Source organism: Melanerpes formicivorus, unplaced genomic scaffold (genome assembly GCF_026170545.1).
Source record: "Melanerpes formicivorus ecotype bairdi unplaced genomic scaffold, bMelFor1.0.p_v2 SCAF_2, whole genome shotgun sequence".
In the NCBI taxonomy this organism is placed as follows: Eukaryota; Metazoa; Chordata; class Aves; order Piciformes; family Picidae; genus Melanerpes; species Melanerpes formicivorus.
The window spans coordinates 27974496-27996834 of NW_027142354.1; the positions used below are offsets into that span (position 1 = coordinate 27974496).

The 22339-nt window shown below is 40.3% G+C and overlaps 1 protein-coding gene across 1 annotated transcript in view; it reads left to right on the forward strand.

The window, feature by feature from the left end:
* Positions 1–20838: 20838 nt before the first annotated feature.
* NTPCR (nucleoside-triphosphatase, cancer-related) overlaps positions 20839–22339 on the forward strand; it is a 73533-nt gene continuing 72032 nt past the window's right edge. The window contains exon 1 of the mRNA XM_068154417.1: positions 20839–20910. Within this exon, the coding sequence (XP_068010518.1) occupies positions 20877–20910 (34 nt within the window). The 5' untranslated portion in view covers positions 20839–20876. The remainder of the gene's footprint in view (positions 20911–22339) is intronic.

Sequence of the window (22339 nt, forward strand, 5' to 3'; positions counted from 1 at the left end):
CCTGACTGTTGGATGAGGGAAAGGCTGTGGATATTGTCTACCTAGACTCCTAAAAAGACTTTGACACTGTTCCCCACAGAATTCTTGTGGACAAACTGGCTGCTCATGGCTTGGGTGAGCACAGGCTCTGCTGGATAAAGCACTGGCTGGGCGAATGGGCCCAGTGGTGGTCAATGCAGTTAAATCCAGCTGGCAGCTGGTCACAAGTGGAGTTCCTCAGGTCTCAGTGTTGGGACCACTTCTGTTTAACATCTTTATTGATGACCTTGATGAAGACACAGAGTGTGTCATCAGTGAGTTTGCAGATGACACCAAGTTGGTTGGGAGTGTTGATGTGCATGAGGGTAGAGAGGCTCTACGGAGGGACTTGAATAGATTGCATCCATGGGCTAACATTAATGGATGAACTTCAACAAGGCCAAATGCCAGGTCCTGCACTTGGGTCACAACAATAAACAATGCTACAGGCTTGGGGAAGTGTGGCTGGAAAGCTGTCTGGCAGATAGGGACCTGGGGGTTCTAATTGACAAGCAAGTGAATATGAGCAAGCAGTGTGCCCAGGTGGCCAAGAAAGCCAATGGCATTCTGGCTTGTATTAGAAATGCTGTGTCAAGCAGGGGTAGGGAGGTGATTGTCCCCTTGTACTCAGCTCTGGTGAAGCCACACCTTGAGTATTGTGTTCAGTTTTGGGCACCTTAGTACAGGAGAGCTGTGGAGGTGCTGGAATGAGTGCAGAGGAGGGCAATGAAGCTGGGGAAGGGCCTGGAGAATAAATCTTGTGACGAGTGACTGAGGGAGCCGGGGCTGTTTAGATTGAAAAAGAGGAGGCTGAGGGGAGGCCTCATTGCTCTCTACAGCTACTTGATGTTGTGGAGAGGCTGGTGCTGGTCTCTTCTCACAGGTAATTATTCATAGAACAAGAGGGCATGGCCTAAAGCTACAATTGGGTAGGTTTATAGAATCATAGAATCAATAAGGTTGGAAGAGACCTCACAGATCATCAAGTCCAACCTGTCACCCAAGACCTCATGACCACTAAACCATGGCACCAAGTGCCACGTCCAATCCCCTCTTGAACACCTCCAGGGATGGTTTTGACTGGACATTAGGAAAAAAAATTAATTAAAAGAGTGTTCTTTAGATATCCATTAACAGGAGGTAGTAGATTTTCAAAAGGAAGTAAAGGTATTTACATGGTCAAACACCCTGAAATTCTGTGGGAATCAGTCACCTCAATGAAAGGTCATAGAATGAAAACTCATGCAGAGGACTCCAACAGTATTATCTCTTGGTATGCAGAAATGGTTTTGAAAGAAGGTAAGTCATGTTTCAACACATAGTTTCAGAGCCATTTGAAAAGTTTAGTGGTAACCTGATTGAAATAAACTCCCTTGATTTCAAGAAAATTCCAGCTCTTTCTCCTGTCTTTAACTGTTGGCAGATACAGTATTTTTCCTATCTCTTAAGCTTATGTACTAAGAGTATAGAACCTTTGATTCTTCCCTAAATTTCAGTGCCACCATGCAGTTGTGCCTGTTACTCCTCACAGTATCTCCAGCACCTTATTTCAGGAACATCTCCATGCCCCCACCAAATCACTGTTGTGCCTTTCACCTTGATGCCTTGCCTGTTCCAGCTTCTCCTTATCACATATTTCATGCCATCTCTCAAACTCAGCTTGCCTTGCTTAACATTAATAAAACATCTCTAAACACTTCTCAGATACCTTCACTGGCTTGTTCTCACCTTTGACATCAAACTGAATTCTGCTGGGTTCTGCATGTTTATCCCCTTCCTGCTTCTATGCACCTTAGTTTCCTACTCTAGGTCCATTTCTATGCAACTCTTAACTTCTTACGTTATAAAAAATAAAAATATGGAAACTGTTATACATCTGCTACATATTCTTTTCTTCATCAAAATTTAATGGCATATGTAGTGAGGGAAACTCTTCAGGAAACATGGTCAAACCTTGCTAACCTACAACATAATATATGGGAAGGTTTGATATACCATGGGATGAGGTTTTAATTTTCTTAACCATGATTCTAACAAGGCTCAGCAATAGAATTATTGTATCTAAGAAAATCTGGGGTTTGATTCATAGCCACTGTGCAGGTTTGTTTGTTAAGTGGAATAGGTAGACGGCATAGGGCTTCTTCAATACAAGCATCTATCAAGTTGCTCAGCGTCCTTCCTTCCCTCCCAGTTGAAGCGTCCTTCAACAGAAAGACAAGAACCCGAAAGCAAAATACTTAAGTCCATTTCCTATATGCCCAATTTTAGTAGCAAAATATTGTTATCAAAACCTCTTATCAACAGGAAATCTGGTTCATTTCAGATGAGAGCAGCAGATTTGCTAACCCACTGCTTCCGTGGTCTTCATTGATTTTTCAGCACCACTCTTTAATTGCATCCTTTTCCTGATTTTTGTTTAAGGAAAGACTGGACGAGGCACTTGATGCCATGGTCTAGTTGATTAGTTAGGGTTGGGTGATCGGTTGGACTTGGTGATCTTGGAGGTCTCTTCCAACCTGGTTGATTCTGTGATTCTGTAAATTCTGTCAAATTACATACATGCTGTGTGAAGTTAGTTTGGGTTGCTACAGTCAAGGGCTTCGTCAAGGAAAGCACTAATAGCAATGGAATCCTAACTGCAGTTTGCTTTCCATTTTTCTGAAATCTCATAGCAGTACAGGAGTCAGTCAAAGAAACATCCCTCATCTGCTGCTGACATCACATTTGTATGTCCAGAACAATGACTCATGAGCAAACTTACAGAGTTTGGTGTCAAGCTGGGGACTAAGTTCCAGATGTTCCTCTGAAATTCTATTTGCTTCTTTTGAAGTCTTAAAATGTAAGTGAAATTTTGTTTCCCTAGTGCCTACAAGATTTATAACCAAAGAGAAGACAAAAGCTAATTTTCTAGAAAGCACCCTTGTCTTTTTAAACACACTAAACCTAGGCACAGGCAAGTTATTCAAGGAATGTTTACAGAAACCAATTGAGAAATATTTCTAAGCACTTTCCCATTCCACTTAACATCCCAAATACTTTGAGAACAGCTTCCTTCACTGTATTTATTCCTTTTACTTCTGATCTCAATAGGAAGAACTGTGAAGATATGCATTTTGTTTTGGTTTGGGTTTAGCAATAGTGTAGATCCCAGCAGTCCTGCTTTTACTGGAGCAATCTCCCACGGGCTTGCCAGCAGTTCCACAAATGGAGTAAATACCAAAGTTATGGATCAGATGTACAGCACAAACCAGAGTAAAGCTGTACTGATGTGATACTAACAATAGGAGTTTGCTCCCAATGCTCCAGATCAAAGAAAGTATGTCTCTCTGGAACAGCCCCACAGGCCTCACATTTTGGCCTGCAGGACATTAAAGTGAAGACAAGAACAGGAAGAAGGGATTGTTTTAGGGGTGAGTTCCTTTTGGAGGGGCCCTATTTTCATTTGCTTCTCCCCTGGCTAACTTAAGCATCTCAGGTACCTTCTTGACTGCACAAGGAAGAGTTTGTCTTCTAAGACAATCTGGGTAAAAATTAATTATCTATCAGAAATGACATCCTGTGTTGTGTTCTTAAATAATAGCCCATGCCTTCACAAAACACCACAACCTACATGTCTCCCTTTCTTTTCAGCTTGGGAGTTTTACTGGACAAAAGGTTAAAACCAAGCAGTACGCATAGAAACACACCATCAAACACCCTTTGCCACCCCAGTTAAAGACAAAGGAGTAAAGCAAAAACAGCTGAAGAAACAAAGAGGAAAGTCTTGCCACTACAAGTTTAGGAATGTCTATAAAGCCACCAGTGGTAACAAGGATTACTTGTTCATCTTCCTTAGAGCTGTTGGAAGCTGTTCCTGATAGTCTTGTTGCAACAAGACTTATAGGCACATCTGAGGGGTAAGTGCAAAAATAGGTCTTGATGCAAATTAGTTGCTGAAATGCGTCGGCTAGGAAACCTCCCATCCTCAGTCCTGCAAGTAGTCAGGAAATTGTTCGAGCACTATATCATCTATGATTACACTATGCCTTTGTGATTTTCCTCAGCTCTTGTGTCTAAGAAGGCAGCTGGTTCTGTCATTCAGTATCATGTTTATTACTCCTGAAGAGACCTAAATAGTTATGTCCATTCCTGCATGAAAGCTCCCAATTTACTCAGAACAGGCCAGATTCCTGCTCTTAGTAAGACTCCTCTGCAAGTACTTTACCTCCTACTGCTTCATTATCCCACATGCAGTCACAGAACTAGCTACAATGCAAAGGCCAGGCTATTGCTTCACACATATGACCAAGAGGAAAAAGACCTCCAAGTACACAGGCAGGCAGAGAAGCAGGGTCTGACCAGTGCTTGCAACTTTCAATGGGCATTAGTGATCATTCTCCTTTTCTGCCATCAATAGGCCTGCCCTGCTTCAATGACCAAGCTCAAGACGCATGCTTTTTCTAAGCCCAGCACAGTATATTTCCTGGCCCAAAAGATCCCAAGCAAAAGGCTGAGAAACATGAAGTGTGTTGATACATATCCTCCCAGTACCTCTCCTTTCTTAAACCTGCAGTGGTCAACGGATTTTCTCCATTTGTTTGTCCTGTTAACATCTCTTAATCCAGCTTCCCAATTTAGGTATCCTCTCCCAGGTCCTTGAGGGCATTTGCCTCAGGGTAAGTTGCACACAGTGATTTAATGAAACAGTGTGACCTGAATTATAGCTTTTACAATTTCAAAAATTCTGATCTTTTAATGAGAACCCACTAGTTTATTGTGGTTAAAAAGCTGTTACAGTCTTATTGATGATTTAAAATTGCAATTTGTTGCTGTTATTTCTAAATGTTCCCTGTGGAAGTTCATTCCTTTACACTGTTTAATAAATACCGAGGCAATTCTCTTTACATTATTTAAACAGTAAGATAAGTATATTAAAAATCTGCAAAGTACATATAGCAGTTGTCCCAGAAACATCACACAGACAACGTCTGCTGCAATCCAGCACAGAATATGTGGACATAACAATTAGGGACCATCTGGTGACCTGGCACTTGCTCATATAGGAATGAAATTTCAATTAAGTTTTATTATCAGAAAGTGTAAGTGACAGCTCCCACTTGAAACCCCAGAGCCAGTAAACTGTCCAAATAAAGAGAAGGATGTCACCCAGTTAATGGTTTGGATCTCACTGCTTGATTACATACTTTGTAAGTAATGTGCTCCCTTCCTATGTTCTTGGGCACAGATTGGTTATGCAGTTAGATTTTTAAGAACTAGCCATATGGCAGGCAAATTGGGAATCACACTGCAATTTACTGAGAATAGGGCAATACAATAGATGAGTCAATCATTTCCCAGGTTTGATAAGCCAGGATTACATCTTGCACAAGATAAAAGAAGGAAAAGTACAACTGAAAAAACTCTGTTCTAACAATGAGGCTATGCCAGCTAGCACTGCAGCTGTGTTTGGGTTTACTTGGAGGTCTGAAACAGAATTTAGAAGTGCAAGAAAATATCTTTTCTCCTACCCAACACCCATATTACTATCAGGCAGTGATTCAGGTTCCAGAAGAAAATCAGCCCATTAGTACTAGATGAACAGGACCTAGACTTCCTCTCCTCTCTTAGCCGTTGATAACTATTATTGCTATGATTGTTTTCATTAATATTTAGTAGCTAACACTAAGGATTAAAACAAAAAATAACCGAAGAACCAGTGACTTCATCTAAAAAAATACTTAATCTTTTTTACATTACAGTTGATGGTTCCATTAAAGAAATCACTCTGCAGCTACTGATCCATGAAAGTTATTACAAATCTCAGTTTTATAGTCAAGAAACAAATTTGTGATACAATCATAGCACCTGGAGAAGGTCTATTCTACTTCAGTCAATCTCCAGTTGTCTGAACCAGAATTGGAGTTTACAAACAAGAAAATTAAATCCAGATTGTGACCTACTGTACTTTGAATTAATTCCAGAACAGTTCTACAGACCCACACTGCTGAAGCGAGTTACAGTCTCAGTCTCTGGAGAATTCCTCCAGTGCATATTGACAAATATGTGGATATACTTGACTTTGCAACATTAACCATTAACCTCAAAGTATCCATCAGTTTAAGAAGAAAAGTAGTCAATTTCCATACATTAATTTTGAAGTTTCAGCAGTTTTCCTCTTTTAGCAAAGGTGACTGCACAATCACTGCGATCCTCCACACAGACAAACCATTAAAGCCTTCAGATTAAGCTTCATTGCACAACTATAATATTGGTTATTGTTTGTATTTATGCTTTTAGGGCACTTTGTATTTAATGTATTTTTCACTCATAAACTTATTTTTCACAGGCTCTATGTTTAGTTAGGCAACAAGCTTTGTACAAACAGAAGTTTTGCTCAGTGTTGATAAACTCTGATGTAAATTGACTCTACTCTTAAATTCAGACAAACATCAGTAGTGTAATCTTGTTCTCAGAGTAAATTCTGCTTGGAAACTAAATGGCCAAAGTGCTCCCAAGGGCAGCAATTAGTATTTTATCCAACAGAATAATTTAGGGAGATTCTTGTAAATTTAATGAATTCCCCAGTAGTCAATCCATCATAGTCAATAATATGCTGGCAATACTGCTACTGATAATGTTGCAAATACATTACAAGCCCTCATTTATTGCCTTAAGTTTTCATTCGATGAATTCTGCATGTGAACTCTTCTCAGATGGTGATACTTTGTGCTAATGCAATGGGTCATTTGGGAGCATAACAAGACTGAACTCAGTACACTTGGCAGGATGTCACCCAAACTTCTCTTTATCTCTTGCCTCCCTAATACTTGTGCCTTTAAACTAGAATATAATTAGATCTACCCCTTCTGGACTTCATTTTATGGATTAGAGAAAAGCACAGGAGAGAGGTCTGAGTGAAAGCTCAGGCTCCCTGTGTACTCTAGCCAGTCTTTAGACATGAATATGGAAGTGTTGAATTCAGCAGTGACATACAGAATGACAAACCACAGAGCTTGAAGAACTCGAGACATCATCTAACCCCTCCCCTTCCCCTTAGGCAAAAATCAGCTTTTTAACTACATGAGATCTATGTCTAGCTCATTTAAAAACAAACCAAACCTGAACAAGCAAAACCCTAAAACAAAACAAAAACCAACAAACAAAACAACCAAAACTAACCCCAAACAAACAACAATAAAAGAGGTTATGCATCTTCCCTAGGCAACATGTTCCGGTGGTTAATAATTTTGAATGTTAACAGTTTTTCCACAGTGTCCAACCTTGGAGTTCCCTGATATAATTTAGGTCCATTATTTCCTATCTTATGTGCTATAGACAAAGAGAACAAATTATTCTCTTCCTCTTTAAGAGTGCTGCCTGTGTACTTAAGATTTGCCTTTCCTCTTGGTTTGTCTCTGGACTAAGCAACCACAGCTCTTGCAGCCTTCCCTCACAGGCCACTGGTCATTCCTATTGCTTTCCAATTACAACTGTACACATCTTCCTTGAAACACTGTGTCTAGCACTACACAGAATCACTCCAGTGGAAGTTTCCCTAGGACCTAGTAGGTAGAAAGAACTACCTCACACATCTTTCAGTCTTTACCTGTTTAGTATAATCTGTGATTGTAATTTTCTGTCAGTTAGCTGTTATTGAAAATACTGAGTATGCCCAGAGTTGTAACAGACCCTCAGAATGCCTCACTATTACTTATTTCCATTTTAGACAGTAACCCATGGAGAACTAAGCACTGAGAACACAAAACAAGTCACATGAGAAATTTCACATCCAGAGTATGTTCCCCAGTTTATCTGTAGGAATGTCAGAGCGTCCTAATATCAGGATTTGTAACAACTATTGATTCTTTCCTATCCAAACAGCCTATTACACAGTCATAGAAAAAAATAGATTAGTCTAAAAGAAATATGCTTTGTTCTTGACAAAGTCATGCTGGCTATTACTCACATCCTTGTTAACTTCCAAGCATTTACAGGATGTTTATATCATTATTTGCTACAGCATTTTTCATCTTGGATTTAAAAAAGAAAACAGTCAAGCAGTGTGCAGGTAATCAGCAGTAAGGACAGTCTGTCCAGAAAAACAAATTGTAAGTAAGAGAACACAACATACCTCAGTGGCTTATGTCTATAAACAACCAAAACTGTAGTAGATTGAAGTGCAGTTGAATAGGAAAAAACAAAACAAAACAAAACAACAACAAACCCCCCACCAAAACCAAACCAAACCAACAAAACCCAAAAACCAAAACACCCCCCCCCCCCCAAAAAAAAAAAAAAAAAAAAAAAACAACAAAAACAATCCCTACCAACAAGGAAAAACCCACCCAAACTTTTAAGTGAGATTAAAGAAATCTTTTATCTTCCATACTCATATTTACTCACTGTTAAGGCAGACCCATCAGAACCCTTAAGAACTTAATAAAGATAGCTTTAAGCTACAGCAGTATGATCAGACTCTTTCAAATCCCTGAACAACTTTGCCTTAACAGGATAACTGTTAAGAAACTACACTAACAAGACAAGCAGTTCAAGATGCTCTAAAGAGAAATATTTACATGAGTCAGAATAGAAGCTGCATTTCCACTAAGTAGAAATTGCATTTCTATGTAGGCTGGAGATTATTTAGATACAGATTTCTTACCATCAGTGCTTAGGAAGAAGTTTCTTTCTGGGTGTAATCAGGAAGAGAATTATCATCTTCTGTGAAGTATCAGTCACTGGCTCTTGTTGGAGGACAGGAGGACCCAAATCAGAAGGAAACTCAAATGCTTACAGGGACATAGCGCTTGGGCTACATAAAAAATAATAGACTAAGCAGAGCCAGAGCATAGACCTACACCCTGGTAAATGAATGTCACATTACAGGGTGTTGTTTTAACAGCTTGCACCTCACAAAGCAGGCTTTAGTTACATCCAGCAGCCCTCTCCCATGTACGCAGTGTGGTTTGAGGGACAGCATGAGCTGGTGGCAGCTCCCAGAAAACCAATCAGTTAAAACCATCCCTGTCTGGAAGAAAAACCATATGGTAATGCATACATGATCTCAGATCTGCCACTTGATGATGGACTGGAAGCCTGCTCTATTTACTATTGTACATGTAGCCTTGGAGACCAGCCTTGAAACAAGACATTTCCTAGAGTAAAGGATCTTACTGACAAGCTGAGAGCATATCTCTACCTAGGCCCTCAGTGCCTTCTTGATGTTGTAGTTTTGGCTTAACCTGGAAGCAGCTTGCTCTCTGTTCACAACATCAAGCAGCCAGGCCAGGCATCCACTGGTTCACATAAAGGGGGTAGGGAAAAGGACCCTGATCTCTACAAGCCCTGCCCATGGATCCTAGTGCATGCCAATTTTCTCAGTGTAACAACTGCATATCCCTCTTTAGGTTATGGCACATTCTAATGTGCAGTCCAAGAGAGATAGTTGTAAGCCCCTTTTCCCTAAGGAAAGGCATAATGTCAAAGTGAGTTTGTCCCCCAAATGATGGGGCCCCTCCAAATCTCAGCTTTCATGGTAGAGAGTGTTGAATATAGTTGGAAGGGGGGGAGTATTGCAGATCCTCACATAAATTTCAAAAATAAAGTGGCAAGTGAAGCTGGAATGTATTTTCATGCCTCCACATCCCACTACCTCCAATCTTTATCTGCTTTTTGGGACTGAGACCGCCAGAGTATCTCTTCACTCAACCTAGTAGAACCAATTTACTTAATCATTGCTTTAAACCTCCCTCCACTGTTTTCTTCCACTCATATATCCCTTGATTACATTTTATATTCCTGCCAATATTTAAGTATTCTCTTTTCAGATCTGTACAAGCTCTTTCTGAATTTTCACAGCTGGACTCAGTTTGTATTTCCCCCAAATAAAAGCTGCTGTGTCCTTCTTTAAGTTTTAATATTGTTTGGATTAAAGGCTGCATTGAGTCACACACTGCATGCAAAAGACAGAAGCTTTACAAAATTTATGTGTTTTCCACTCATTCAGGATATGCAAAAAGAGAATAGAATTAACCAGGGTGGAAAAGACCTGCATCGAGTCCAACCTATCACCCAACACCATATAATCAACTACACCATGGCACCCAGCGCCCCATCCAGTCTCCTCCTAAACACCTCCAGTGATGGTGACTCCATCACCTCCCTGGGCAGCCCATTCCAGTGGCCAATCACGCTTCCTGTGAAGAACTTCTTCCTAACATCCAGCCTAAACTTCCCCTGGCACAGCTTGAGACTGTGTCCTCAGTCAGGACTGTCATATACAGATTTTTTTTTAAAAAGAAAACATATTTTCAGTTTATTGTTATCTGACAAACTGCTGTGCAGTAAGCACAAGAATGAATAAAGCTGAGTAACCGACAACTTGATCAAAGCCAAGTTAAGCTTCATGTCTCAGCAAAGTCTACCAGAATCTATAAAATCTAGAAGATTTGTGTGTTTGTTTGCTTATTTATTTATTTATTTGGAGTACAAGGAGACCATATCTCAAAAAATGGCTCTTTAAATAATCACAAATTTAAACAGTAATAGTGTTAAGACAAGCATATTAAGTGGGCTGGATAATAGGTTGGACGTGATGATCTTGAAGGTCTCTTCCAACCTGGTTTATGCTATTCTATTCTATTCTATTCTATTCTATTCTATTCTATTCTATTCTATTCTATTCTATTCTATATGGCATATCACAGATGGACCAACAAGAAAGAGAGAAATATAACCGAAGAATAGCTTTAAAAGTTATGAACTTTAAAACCAGCAGCAGAATTTGCAAAGCCAGAACAGAGCTACAGCATGCCTTCCTTCATTGCTTATGCATGACTCTAGCTTTACAGTATATAATAAATCATTCTGAACATTGTATTCTTACTATATTGTTTAATAGATCCATCAAACAGATAGTTCTTTAGCTTCTGTCTTTAGAATTAATTTTGCTTTAACCAAAAAAAATGTATTTTTTAAATACAGATTTAAATGTGTAACTATCAGAGTTGGAACTGTTATTTGTAATTTTCAATTTTCCCCCCAAACCATTCCTGTTCCACAAGGGAAAAAGACAGTACCACCCATAAATGCACTTTGTATTTTCTGATTCAATTTGATTTCACTGTTCAAGGACAATCACTAGATGTGATATAAGAGCTTAATATGTTTTTCCTTAATACTTTTCCTAAACAAAGCTATTCCACAGCTACCGGGGCAGCACAGAATACACTTGCTTGTTCTACTCTTTTCTGCATGTTCCATGAGAAGAAATTAACTTTTGATGCTAAACTTGGTTTCTGTTCCCAAAAGGATCAAGTACAATGAGCCAAATCTGAAGTGTGGGTGGCTTGGGATTTCAGTAACAATTCCTTTAAAAATGGATATGGGGATTTTAATGCAGTTCCTGCTACATTATTCAGGATTGAATCTATTATTGAAAAAGTGACTTTGTTACTTGTAAAAAAGAGAAAAAATGTCTTTACTAAGATTTCCCAAGAGCTTGGACTGGATGCTTCTTGGCAACAGCAAGAGCTTTGCCTTCTGAGTTGCTGTCCCTTAGAATTACAGAATGTTAGGGGGTGCAACAGACTTCAAAAGGTCATCTAGTCCAATCTCTCTGCCAGAGCAGGATCTCCTATACCAGATCACACAGGATACTGATCCAGGCAGGTTTTGAATATCACCAGAGAGGGAGACTCCACAACCCCCCTGGGCAGCCTGTTCCAGTGTTCTGTCACCCTAACAATGAAAACAATTTAGGCAAAAGATATGTGCTTCGTGCTTTTCGGTGTGGAGATATATTAATCTGATGTCAAATTTTAGTTGGAACCTATGAGGTTTAACAACAGAGGCAACTTTGAATTCCAGGAGTAAACCCTTACTTAGTGCAAGCAAGGAGAGAGGGAGGTGAAGATCTCAGCATTACAGATTGACAACAACATGGAGAATCCATCATCTCCCTAAATTCATTTAATAAGCATAATTTTTGAGTCAGCTATTCTTAGATTAATTTTCTTTCAATGCACCCCCTTTAGAGGTGTTAGCCCTCAGAGCATAAAAATTCAGGAGTAAGAAGTTGTAAATTATGAAACAGATCTCCCTTCAGCTGAAGGCAAACTGGAGAATTTATCAGAGTCAGAGCACAGTAAAGACCCATCTTTCAAGGATAAGCTGAAAGGCCTTTCCATTGGGAACTAACCACTTCATTTAAAATGATATGCCAAGTTTTAAAAGCTGTTTTGTCAAGGACTTTACAGAGTGACTGTATCGGGTTTAGCTAAAAGTCCAGTAAAAAGCCTAAGGAAAGGGCACATGTACAGCAGCCCTTCCTTACTGAGCTCCTAGCTTTTGCTGCATCCATTCTCCCAGCAATGCATCCTTGACAACACGACGGTGATTTTTGCAGTGCTAAAGTAATCATTTTAGTCAGCTGCATCCCAGGCACCATTGCTCCATCCTTTTATCCTGTGGGAAAGCAATCATGGTGCACTCTCAGATCTTTCTGACTTCTATTATTTTCTAAGGGCGTGTGGTAGAAATATAGATCATTTCCAGAGGAGAGACTTTTAGGCTGACCTAATGGTCAAGATACGCCAGATCAACTGAGAAAGATTCTGTATTTAAATTAGGTTCTTTAAATGATAGTAATTGTTATCAGCAGTCTAGGCATACCATTAGTCAGTTTTTGTTTCCAGTGCCGCTGCAGTCAACTGTGAAGCTTGAGACAACTATATGGATGAAAGTCGAATGAACACAAAAATAGGTTGGGAACCTGTAGTTACCATCCCCTCTGCAGCTCTTGACTGATCAAGAATGGCACCCTGTCGGTCTCTGGGGTGCCAAAAGCTTTGGACACAGAATTAGAGTTATTTCTGTAAAAGACTGATTCTTTTCTTAGGTCCCTGCACTGGCACTGCCAGTATTGTACAAAGCAAAAAGGAACAATCGTTTCTCCACAAGCTGTGCTAAATGTGTTCTCTTGAAAGCAAGAGAAGTCCATTTATGTGGATGAGCCATGAAAATGAAGAGCTAGAGTGACTAAGAGTGTGTGCTAAAAAAGCTCTAGTTTTAGAATGCCTGCTTGTAAAAGGAAGACTTTGTGATAACATACCTCTATCCCAAGATTCCCACAATGCCCAACCTACCATGAAGTTGTGAAAGGCTGTGAAATATTACAAGACTAACTGAAGGGGAAAACTGATCACCAGGCCTTTAAAATGTCTTCACTTTTTGCTCTCATTTAGCACTGGTTCTATAAATAGGCAGGATGTATAGTTTCACCAGGCTCTTTTGACCCTCTGAGAGTCCCTCAGGCACAAAATGAAGGACATTTATTTTTCCCTAAGATACCTCAAAGATCAAAAACCATACAGGTTATTCATCACTGTTAAGTTGTAAGCGTCTTCCTCTTCACAATAGATTTTCAGATAATAAATATTCAGTTATTGACTTAGAAGGACTGCAAAAAATGAGATTTTTCTCATAACATTAAAATTAAATACTGCCTTTTCATCTGGATATTCTCTACCTTCAAATACCCATCCTTCTATAAAAATGCTACAAGTAACAATATTAATAATACAAAGTGGACCCCCAAATAATTCAAACCCTTGTGTAACCCACAACAACTCAGAGTAGAAGGGTTATTGTGGGAAAGGAATTATGGGTCAAGAACAAGGGGCAATGGACATAAACTCAATCACAGGAGGGAAAAACAATTACTGTGAGGGTGACAGAGCATTGGAACAGGCTGCTGAGAGAGGTTGTGGAGTCTCCTTCTTTACAGATCTTCAAAATCCACCTGGATGCATTCCTGTGTGACCTGGCCTAAGTGGTCCTGCTTTGAAGGGGGGTGAACTTGTTGATGTCTAGTGGTCCCTTCCAACCCGAGGCATTCTATAATTCTGTGACAGGATAAAATCCCCTTGAGCAAATGCCCTGCATGGTTATTGAGTTACAAAGGTTTTATACTTATTTATAAATTACATCTGGAAAAATACAAAACTTCATAGAGAATGTAGTTATCCATGTACGCACAGCAGACAAAAACCAGACACTTTCATAACTTCTCTTCAAACCCAGCCCAGTAGAGTAGCAGTAAGATATCAACTCCAGCCTAACTCCTTTCAGTGGCCTAAGACCTACAGAAACATCCACTCCAGTGGCCTATTGCTCTGCCTTCACTCAAAGCAGTATCTTCTTCCCTGGGGTTTTGACTGTCATCACAAGGATGAGATAGGACATAAGCCTAGTTCAAGAGGGCCATACAGAGCTGGAGATCAACATTTCTACAACATCACTTGAGCAGGGACTGTCAACCCCAAGGGCTGAAATGGCGATCTGAGTCATGGGCAAGATGGTCCCAGGTAAAGATTATCAGGGCTGTTAATGCCTCTTGGTGCCCCCAGGACCATGACATTCTTCCAAATACCTTTATCTAGTACAACATAGATCTTACCACTGCAGTCAGAGTTGGTGTCAAATTCAGAGCCAGACTCCAGTGTAGGTCTTCCAGAGACCCACTGCTTTTCATGACAAGATTGCCTAAGGTGTATGAAGGCTAGATCCCCATCCACACAGCTCTCTAGAGCATGAGACGCCCTCAGCCGTGTGATGGGGAACAACTGCAGACCCTTTCTCATCCAAACCCACCTGTGGCTGAATTCACTTCTGGGTTTTCCTTGCCCACTCCAGGGAATAGAACCAGCACACAAATCCTCTTAACTTGTCCCCTGTAGCCCAGACTGAAGTTTGATGTAGCACACCAACCACAGGCACTACTCAGAGACAGGTTTGTAATGTGTATGTTGCTAACTGCCACCTAGCATGAGCTAGGCTACAAAAACCAGTAGCAGAACACTGTAGCACAACAGTACTGACCCTTGTAATACCTGTCTGCAAATTAGCTCTCTGCTTCATTACCACATCATTTGGTATATTAAGCACTTTTTTCCCCCATAGCTTCCTACAAACTGACACAGGGGAACAGCAGTGATGGTAGCCATTTGCTGCCTAATGGCACAAGAGGGTTTCCTGCAAATACAATTTACCTAGGTGCCATCTGCTTTCCCACACAGTTAGGAATGTTTTTCTTGTGTAAGGAGTTGTCCTGGATCTTATGTAGCCTCCTGAGACATGTTAAGCCCAAAGCCTAATAACCATTTTCAAGATTAAGACATATAGTTTAGACAAATGGCATCTAAAATGATGTGTTCTGAAATCTAGTTGTAGTTAATTATACACACATACAAAAGAGTAAAAAAGAAAATTCTCCTTTCCTGCCTTTGCCTTCATCTGAAGTTCCCCAGTTTGTTTGCACTAGCTCTCTTGTTTCTAGACAATGTGGGTCTCACACTGGGCTGTCCCAAGATGCATTAATAATTTAAAGGCACTTTGTTCTTCTCAGTGTTCTTTATCTTGCTAGAAGATCACTTAACAATCCCATATGTCTCCAAACTGAAGAGCCTATCATTTCCTCCAGAAGGCTCTTACCAAAACCTCACAGGTGAGCTTGCCCATTCTCCTTGCACCTTCCTCTGTGGACCCCAAAGTATGTACAAATTGCGCTGACTTTTTAAAAGAAACGACTGCAGGTGCCTAGCTCTTTGTTTATTCTGACGAGGCTGAAAATAGCAGCTGCTAACAAATATTTTGCCCTTCACAAGGCTTCTCACAGAGATGCAGCTGTTAGCTCATCTAGTAAAAGTGCCATCCCTGAGGGGAAAGCAGACACTTAATTAGGTTAGGATAAGCTTCAAAAAGGTGACTGTCTAAAATTAGTACCCATAACGTTATGTGGGCTCAGATCCTTAAGCTGAACCCTCCCTTGTGCAGTAGGGAACTATTATTTCCAGCTTTTTGTTTCCCATACTTGTCTCTTATGGATTGATGGCTCTGTTTAATCATTAAATGCAGCATGTAAGAGGGAAAAGTATGGCTCTGTAGAGGTGGGTAGACCCCTGAGACACAGCATTAAGCTTCTGGGGAATATATCACCCTCTGGATTCCTGAATTTACAAGCCTGCCTAGGCTAAGTGCATCCACAGAGAGTCTGCTGCAGGTTTCACAGCGAGACCCATGTGTTACACAGAACTTTGGGATTTTTCTCTGCCCCCTGTGAAAATCCACACAACAAATGGGTGGAACCTGTGACACTTTTTCTGCATCAAACTTTAGCACCCTAGTGCAAGAAGCTTCCTGTAATTAGGGACACAGTAGCTAGTGCTAAATTTGAAATGGACAAATCCAGGCCAGATTCAATTATTAATCTACATTAACAAGAAAATGAGAAATTTCATATTCTGAGCCTCTACCATCCATACTAAAAGGAAAAGTTGTTGGAGCATGTTGCCACTTTTACGAAATAGCAGTTAAAATAATGCTAATAGAAGGCACAATTTGTTTTGGAAATTGAGCCACATATGAAAGCCTCATCAAGGGATTTCTATTGCACAGCCCACTGCAACATCTGCAGGAAAAGTTCCATCAGAAAGCCTAAGCGAAGGGTCATACCAGAACATTTGTAATGGTTTAGTCCAAAAGATCAGACAGCCCCAGGTACAATCCAATAATACATTTTTGCAACACCTCATCATCCCTTTTTATAGATAATCAAGAAGAGTGACATAAATCATGGGGCTGCTGACTTCTTTTTTACAATGACATCTACTCTGAAGGCTCAGAAGTTTGCCTCAAAACGTTGTGAGGACAAGAGCAGTCTGTCAAGACTATGTTTCCCTGCTCACATATATGAAACTAATTTCAAAATTATAGGGTGTTAGTGTCTGGTTAAGAGGCAAATGAGATTTATCCTGATTAAAAACACTTGAGGCTAAATAATGTTTGGTATTTGAACAGAAATACCTTCCTGGAATCTGGTAAGGGGCATGCCAGTTATATCTGTTGTTTCCCATAAGCACATAGGCACACATAACTCATTGCAATTAAAAATACAGAGTCCTTGCACCAATCCTTGGAAAAGCAGTTGTAAAGGAGACTACAACTAATAAGTTCTGGGTTTGTAAGATATTATTTTTAACAGTTTTCACTATTTGTTCTTTTGTAGAGAGATTAGAAAGCAAAGAACTTGCATCAAATAAGAAAAGACACCTCGATATTCAGATCCCATCTCCAGACTGTTATCCTGTTTTTCTGTGTTCTGTGCCCCACTGTTCCAAAAGCAGATGCTTATTGTAATAACGATGGAAATATTCCCATGACACTGCCCCACAGAGTGTAAGGAAATAAAAGAAATTGTCTTCTTTTCTCTGGATAGATTCCATCCTCTGTACATTTTGATAGTTAAAACAACAATAAAGATTCATATCTATCAATAAAACAAATTATTACAAACCCAGTTTCTTCTCTCTCTCCAGGGAAAAAAAATCCCTGGAAGATCCCAGAGTTAAGTATAACAGCTTTTTATCCAGATAATTTTTTCTATATGCCATAGGCTATGGATTTGCATTTTCCACAAAAAACATGCAATAGAAAATGTGTGGATAAGCAGTCAGGAGCTAGGGACACATATGAAAGAAGTGCAAAGATAGTATCACAGCTATCCCTTCTATTACACTACAGCTCAATCATCAGCAAGGAGGGCTAGAAGAAGCTGTGGCTCAGTGCTCCCTCCGGCCAAAAGCAACATCCATGGGTTGCTTGACAAACTTAGCTTATGCTTGATGATAGCTCATGGAGAGGACTTGTCTAGCCCTGTGTATATTGGTGGTGCAGATAGCAACCCACAAGTGTTTCAGTTGCTCCAGTTTATTCCTTCATTTCACCATATTGTGATCTATGACTGGGTGGTATCTAGACTTCCCACTTGTAAGGCAGTACCAAATAAAGAGCACGGGCAGTTTCAGGGGTCCTGACTGAACTGGCTGCCAGGCACATTAACAGTTCTGTTTAAGAGCAACAACAAAGCTCTAAGCATGGTTCATGCTGAGCACACAAGGGAAAATAACTCCACTGCCCCAAGACAGACAGATCCTGGCGTTATAACTCCTCGGAGAGCTAGGCAGGACATGTCTGTTTGCATTTTCATTGATATATCCTGAAGAAATCACTGTGTCACAGAATCTGAGAAATTTGATAGCAAATACTAAGTCAAAAGCACTTTTATTTCTGCCAAAAGGGGAGCGGCATGCAAAGTAAGTAAAAGGAGAGCCCTAGTATGTTATGCAAAAAAAATAGTCACTGCTAGATCTTGTCTGTAAAATACACATTGCTGAGGTCAACCGATAACCTCCGTCACAAACCTTGCTGAGACTTTTCCCAAAACCCTATCAAGATTCAACCTTCACAGTGAGACCAGCTGAAATTTGCCTGATTTCTAGTTTTTGGCACAAATATTGGAGAGCTTTAGGTATCGCATGCCAAATAATCAGGCTTTCAAGATATGTGGTAACACGAATCGTAATCATTCATGTTGCAGAAGTACAGAAGTGGCTGGAGTTGCACTGGGGAGCAGTCTGGCCCACCATCCTCCAGCCTTAAATTAATTACATGAGAATTTTTACCAATTTTATATTTTATTTTTATGGGTCATTAAATATCATTGTAATTGCTGTGCTGCTTCATTTCTAGAACATGAATTCTAATTAATAGCATTGCAGTAAGATAATTTAATATGGTAATAGCTTCAGAATAGCTTAATTGTTGTCATTATAGAGCACCTGCAGATGTTCAGCCAATCAGCTCATTCATTATTTGGCCATTTCTCATTTATCCATACATAGAAAAAACTTTGCAGAAAGGGTAGTGAAATGTTTCCAGTGTTACTACTGGAAAAATCTTTGGCTTTATTAAGGGTGAAAGGTCTAAGGGGAAGGAGGTGGTTGTAGATATATAAATCAACACTGGGCCATCTCTACATCGTTTCAAGCAAATTCTCATGTGGATATGATTGGGAATAACCAGATGGCACTTTTCTTGCTCCACTTAATGGTGCTTATCTAGATGAAAAATCCACATTGTTTCTGGAGACCTAGAAGAAGGGGAGAAATTGACAGGTATACTTTATAATTTCAATCCCACTCATCAAGAAACTTTTTTTTGTTCAGGTGTTACAGCAGTGTCAGGATATTTGAGCTACTGGCCTGCAATTTTTTTCAGTCTTTGCCTTCCTAAAGACTGGCATTTTGTTTATGGCTTGTATACCTCCAAGTGCACCCTAGAAATTAAAAAAGGCAATTAGAACGTAGGACATATGTTTCATGGAAGTAAAATACTATTTCCAATAGAAAGGTAAGGAAACTGAGCCAAGAGGGTTAAGTGGCTTTCCATAGTCACTTTATTTAAGAAATAAGAGATGTAAAAACCTGGAATCAAAGAAAAACTGAGGTGGATCTGGAGCTTGTCTTGTGCAGCATCCCACCCCTGCCAGGACACCTTTAAAGTGATAGTAGGTTAATTAGGTCCTTGTAAAGTCAAAAGTGTGCCTCTAAGGATGGAGATTCTCCACCTTCCCTGGGTGATGTTTCCCTCTGCTACATCCCTCTGGGTGTGACATTTTTGCTCCTATACTGAGCTGGTGTTTATCTCATTGCAGTGTGTGACTGATGCCATTGCATGGCTGTCACTGTACACCTCTGGAAAAAGCCTGGCTCTATCTTGTCAGCTCTCCTGGCTAGAAGCAGCCATTACCTCCATGAGTTTTCTCCAGGCTGAATAGACCAAGTCCCTCCATCTCACCATGCACTGAAATAGTTTCCATTCAGAAGCAAGTGTGTTTTTATTCTTGGCTATACAGATTTGCCTAACATTTTTTCCATGTCAGGGTTGGTAGCTTTTCAGGATTGGCACACAAGACTGTGCTTTGCTTTCCTAAATCAGAGACTCTAAGTGCTGGTAAGAAGCCAGCAGGAGATGCTTCATTTTTGGCAGGTAAGTCAGTGCCAATCAGCCTACAAGTAGTGCTGTGCCTCTGTGTGAACAAGTGGCTCCTGGCAAGTGTAGGTCCTGGAGCTCCTCTCATTCCCAAATGTCGTCTTTCCCAAAATGCTGCAGGCCCCAACTCTTTTCTCTGTTTGGAAATCTGCCTGCAGTTAGTGCTGCCTGAACTGTCATAATGACTCAAATAGATGTACCCTTGTTTCCAAAGCATGCTGCAGTTAGGTTAAGCATGAAAAGACTGTTCATCCCTTTATGAAAGGCAATGGGAGCTCGTTACAGTTTGTTCAGGTTCTTACTCTGCGAGTTAAAACTCACAACACTAATAGAGGTTCTACTGTGACAGCCTTTTAAAAAGGACAGAGGATCTTTGTGGCATGTGCTGTTTCTGTAGCACAATAAATGTTACAGCATTGTTTTCAGGAGAGAAGAGACAAATTTCTGGCAAAGGAACAAGACTGAGTAAAACAAGCTGAATTTTCCTTGCAAACTGCTTTCCTTGGTAGCAGAGGTATGATTTTGCTTTGAGAATTGTTCAAATACTGTAAAGTAACAACAGAATTCAGCAAAGGATAGACACTTAATTCACAGCTGGGTAAATGTTCCCTTTATTCTGCTTCAGCACAAAAGGTCTTATATATTCGACATCCAGGTTCAGTAAGTCCTGGGACCATTATGCAGCAGAACTATAAAGGAACATTCATTCTGATTTAGTTTTGTAATTAGTCTGAGGTCCTTGGATCTAATTCAAGGCCATCTCAGTCTCTAAGCTTTTAGAGGAGTTGTTCCTATCAGCATGTGTTAAAGAAAATACTGGTGTCTTTTCCTGGAACTGGACTTGTGCAATGCTTACATGTAAAAATAATCCCACTGAGACCCTCATAGATGCTTTGATTGCAAAAAGACAAATGTTCCTATCTGCTACACAGCAAGGAAAGGAATAAAGGGCTCTACAAACTGGAAGAAAGGACAAGACAAAAGCACAGATGAGATGGGAGGGAGCTTTTCCCCACATTCCTGGTGAGTTTGCAGAATCTATTCCATACTAACATTGCAAAGTTTGATATTTGCAAGGTTCAGAAGAGCCAGCAAGCATAACCCTTGAAAGGGCACAACCTTTAATGACCAGCATGTTTTTCAGTCAAAGTTAATGCTGCTTTGTATCACCCCAGTGCAACTGCATTTGCCCATTGAAGCACAGAGCAGCATCAAAGCAGCACTGGCAGGAAGGATTTTTAAGGGCATGGCAACCACTTCTTGGTATAGTGAGGAACAGCAAATCAGTGCCTCTGCCACAATGGAAATATCATCCTACTGAGTCTAGCTGAATTAGGGCCCTCGAGCCCATGAGAGCTTGTGCCAGGCTACATGCTGTGAGGAGGTGAGTGTGAAGCCTCCAGAAGAGCTGCAGTGCACACTGCATGCCCCAGCACTTCAGCTCTTGCTGCAGGGACATCCCAGGTTTGCACCACACATGAACTATTGTGGAAGGCTGTCCATATATCTCATGCTATTACAGACCTCTTCTTTCTCCAAGAAGGTGCTTTGGGTTTATGTCAGTTTGCAGAGCATTTCAGATAGTTTCTCCTTTTTAGCAGAGGTAGAAAAGGTAGAGGCATTTCACCAAGATGAGTGGGAACTAGCACAGAAACAGAGAGAGGACTTGTTGCAGTTTCATGGGTGCTAAAGTCTGACCAGCTTTTGGCTGAAAACTAGTTAAAAAATGAATGAAATGTGCTTTGTTTGCCTCCTTTTGCTCTCAGGAAAGATCTTGAAAGAACTTCAATGAGACTAGGAAATTGAAGAAAAGAGACAAGGGAAGTACAACAAAAGATGACCTTAAACTGACTGTTCAGTCTCTCCTCTGTGATTCATTCCAACTCACCCACCTGACTTGCAGACAACCCTTTCCAGGAGACATGGGGGAAAATCCCTTTAAGGAACATTTGTTTTCTGAAAAGCAAATGTTTAGTCATCTACAGATTCCTCCCTCACTGATTGAGACTGCAGTACAGAATAGAAGCAGGATCCCTGTCATGGCAGGGATGGTGAACAGGGTTAGTTATCTGCTACTGAAACAAATGGTGTCTCCAAAAGAGAAAAAAAAAAAAAAAGAAGAAGAAAGAAAAAAAGAAACACAATGTGAGAATCTAGATCAGATATGAACACAAGAATCATTGCCTCTCTGAGAAAAGCTACCTGTGTTCTCTTTGCTGTCAGTTATGTCTGAACTGTCTCAAAGGTAAAGTGTTAGCGTACAAACAAGAAAAGAAGAACAAAAGAGTGATGCTTTGTGCAAGAAAAATCAGAAACTCAAACACTTTTGTGCCAACACATGGCAGTGACAGTTCTTTGCAATTGCTCTCTTTGACATCAGTCCCTAGGTGTGGTCTGTCCTATGTATTGTTCTAGCTGGCCATGAAAGGTATCAGAATGACAGCCAGACAGA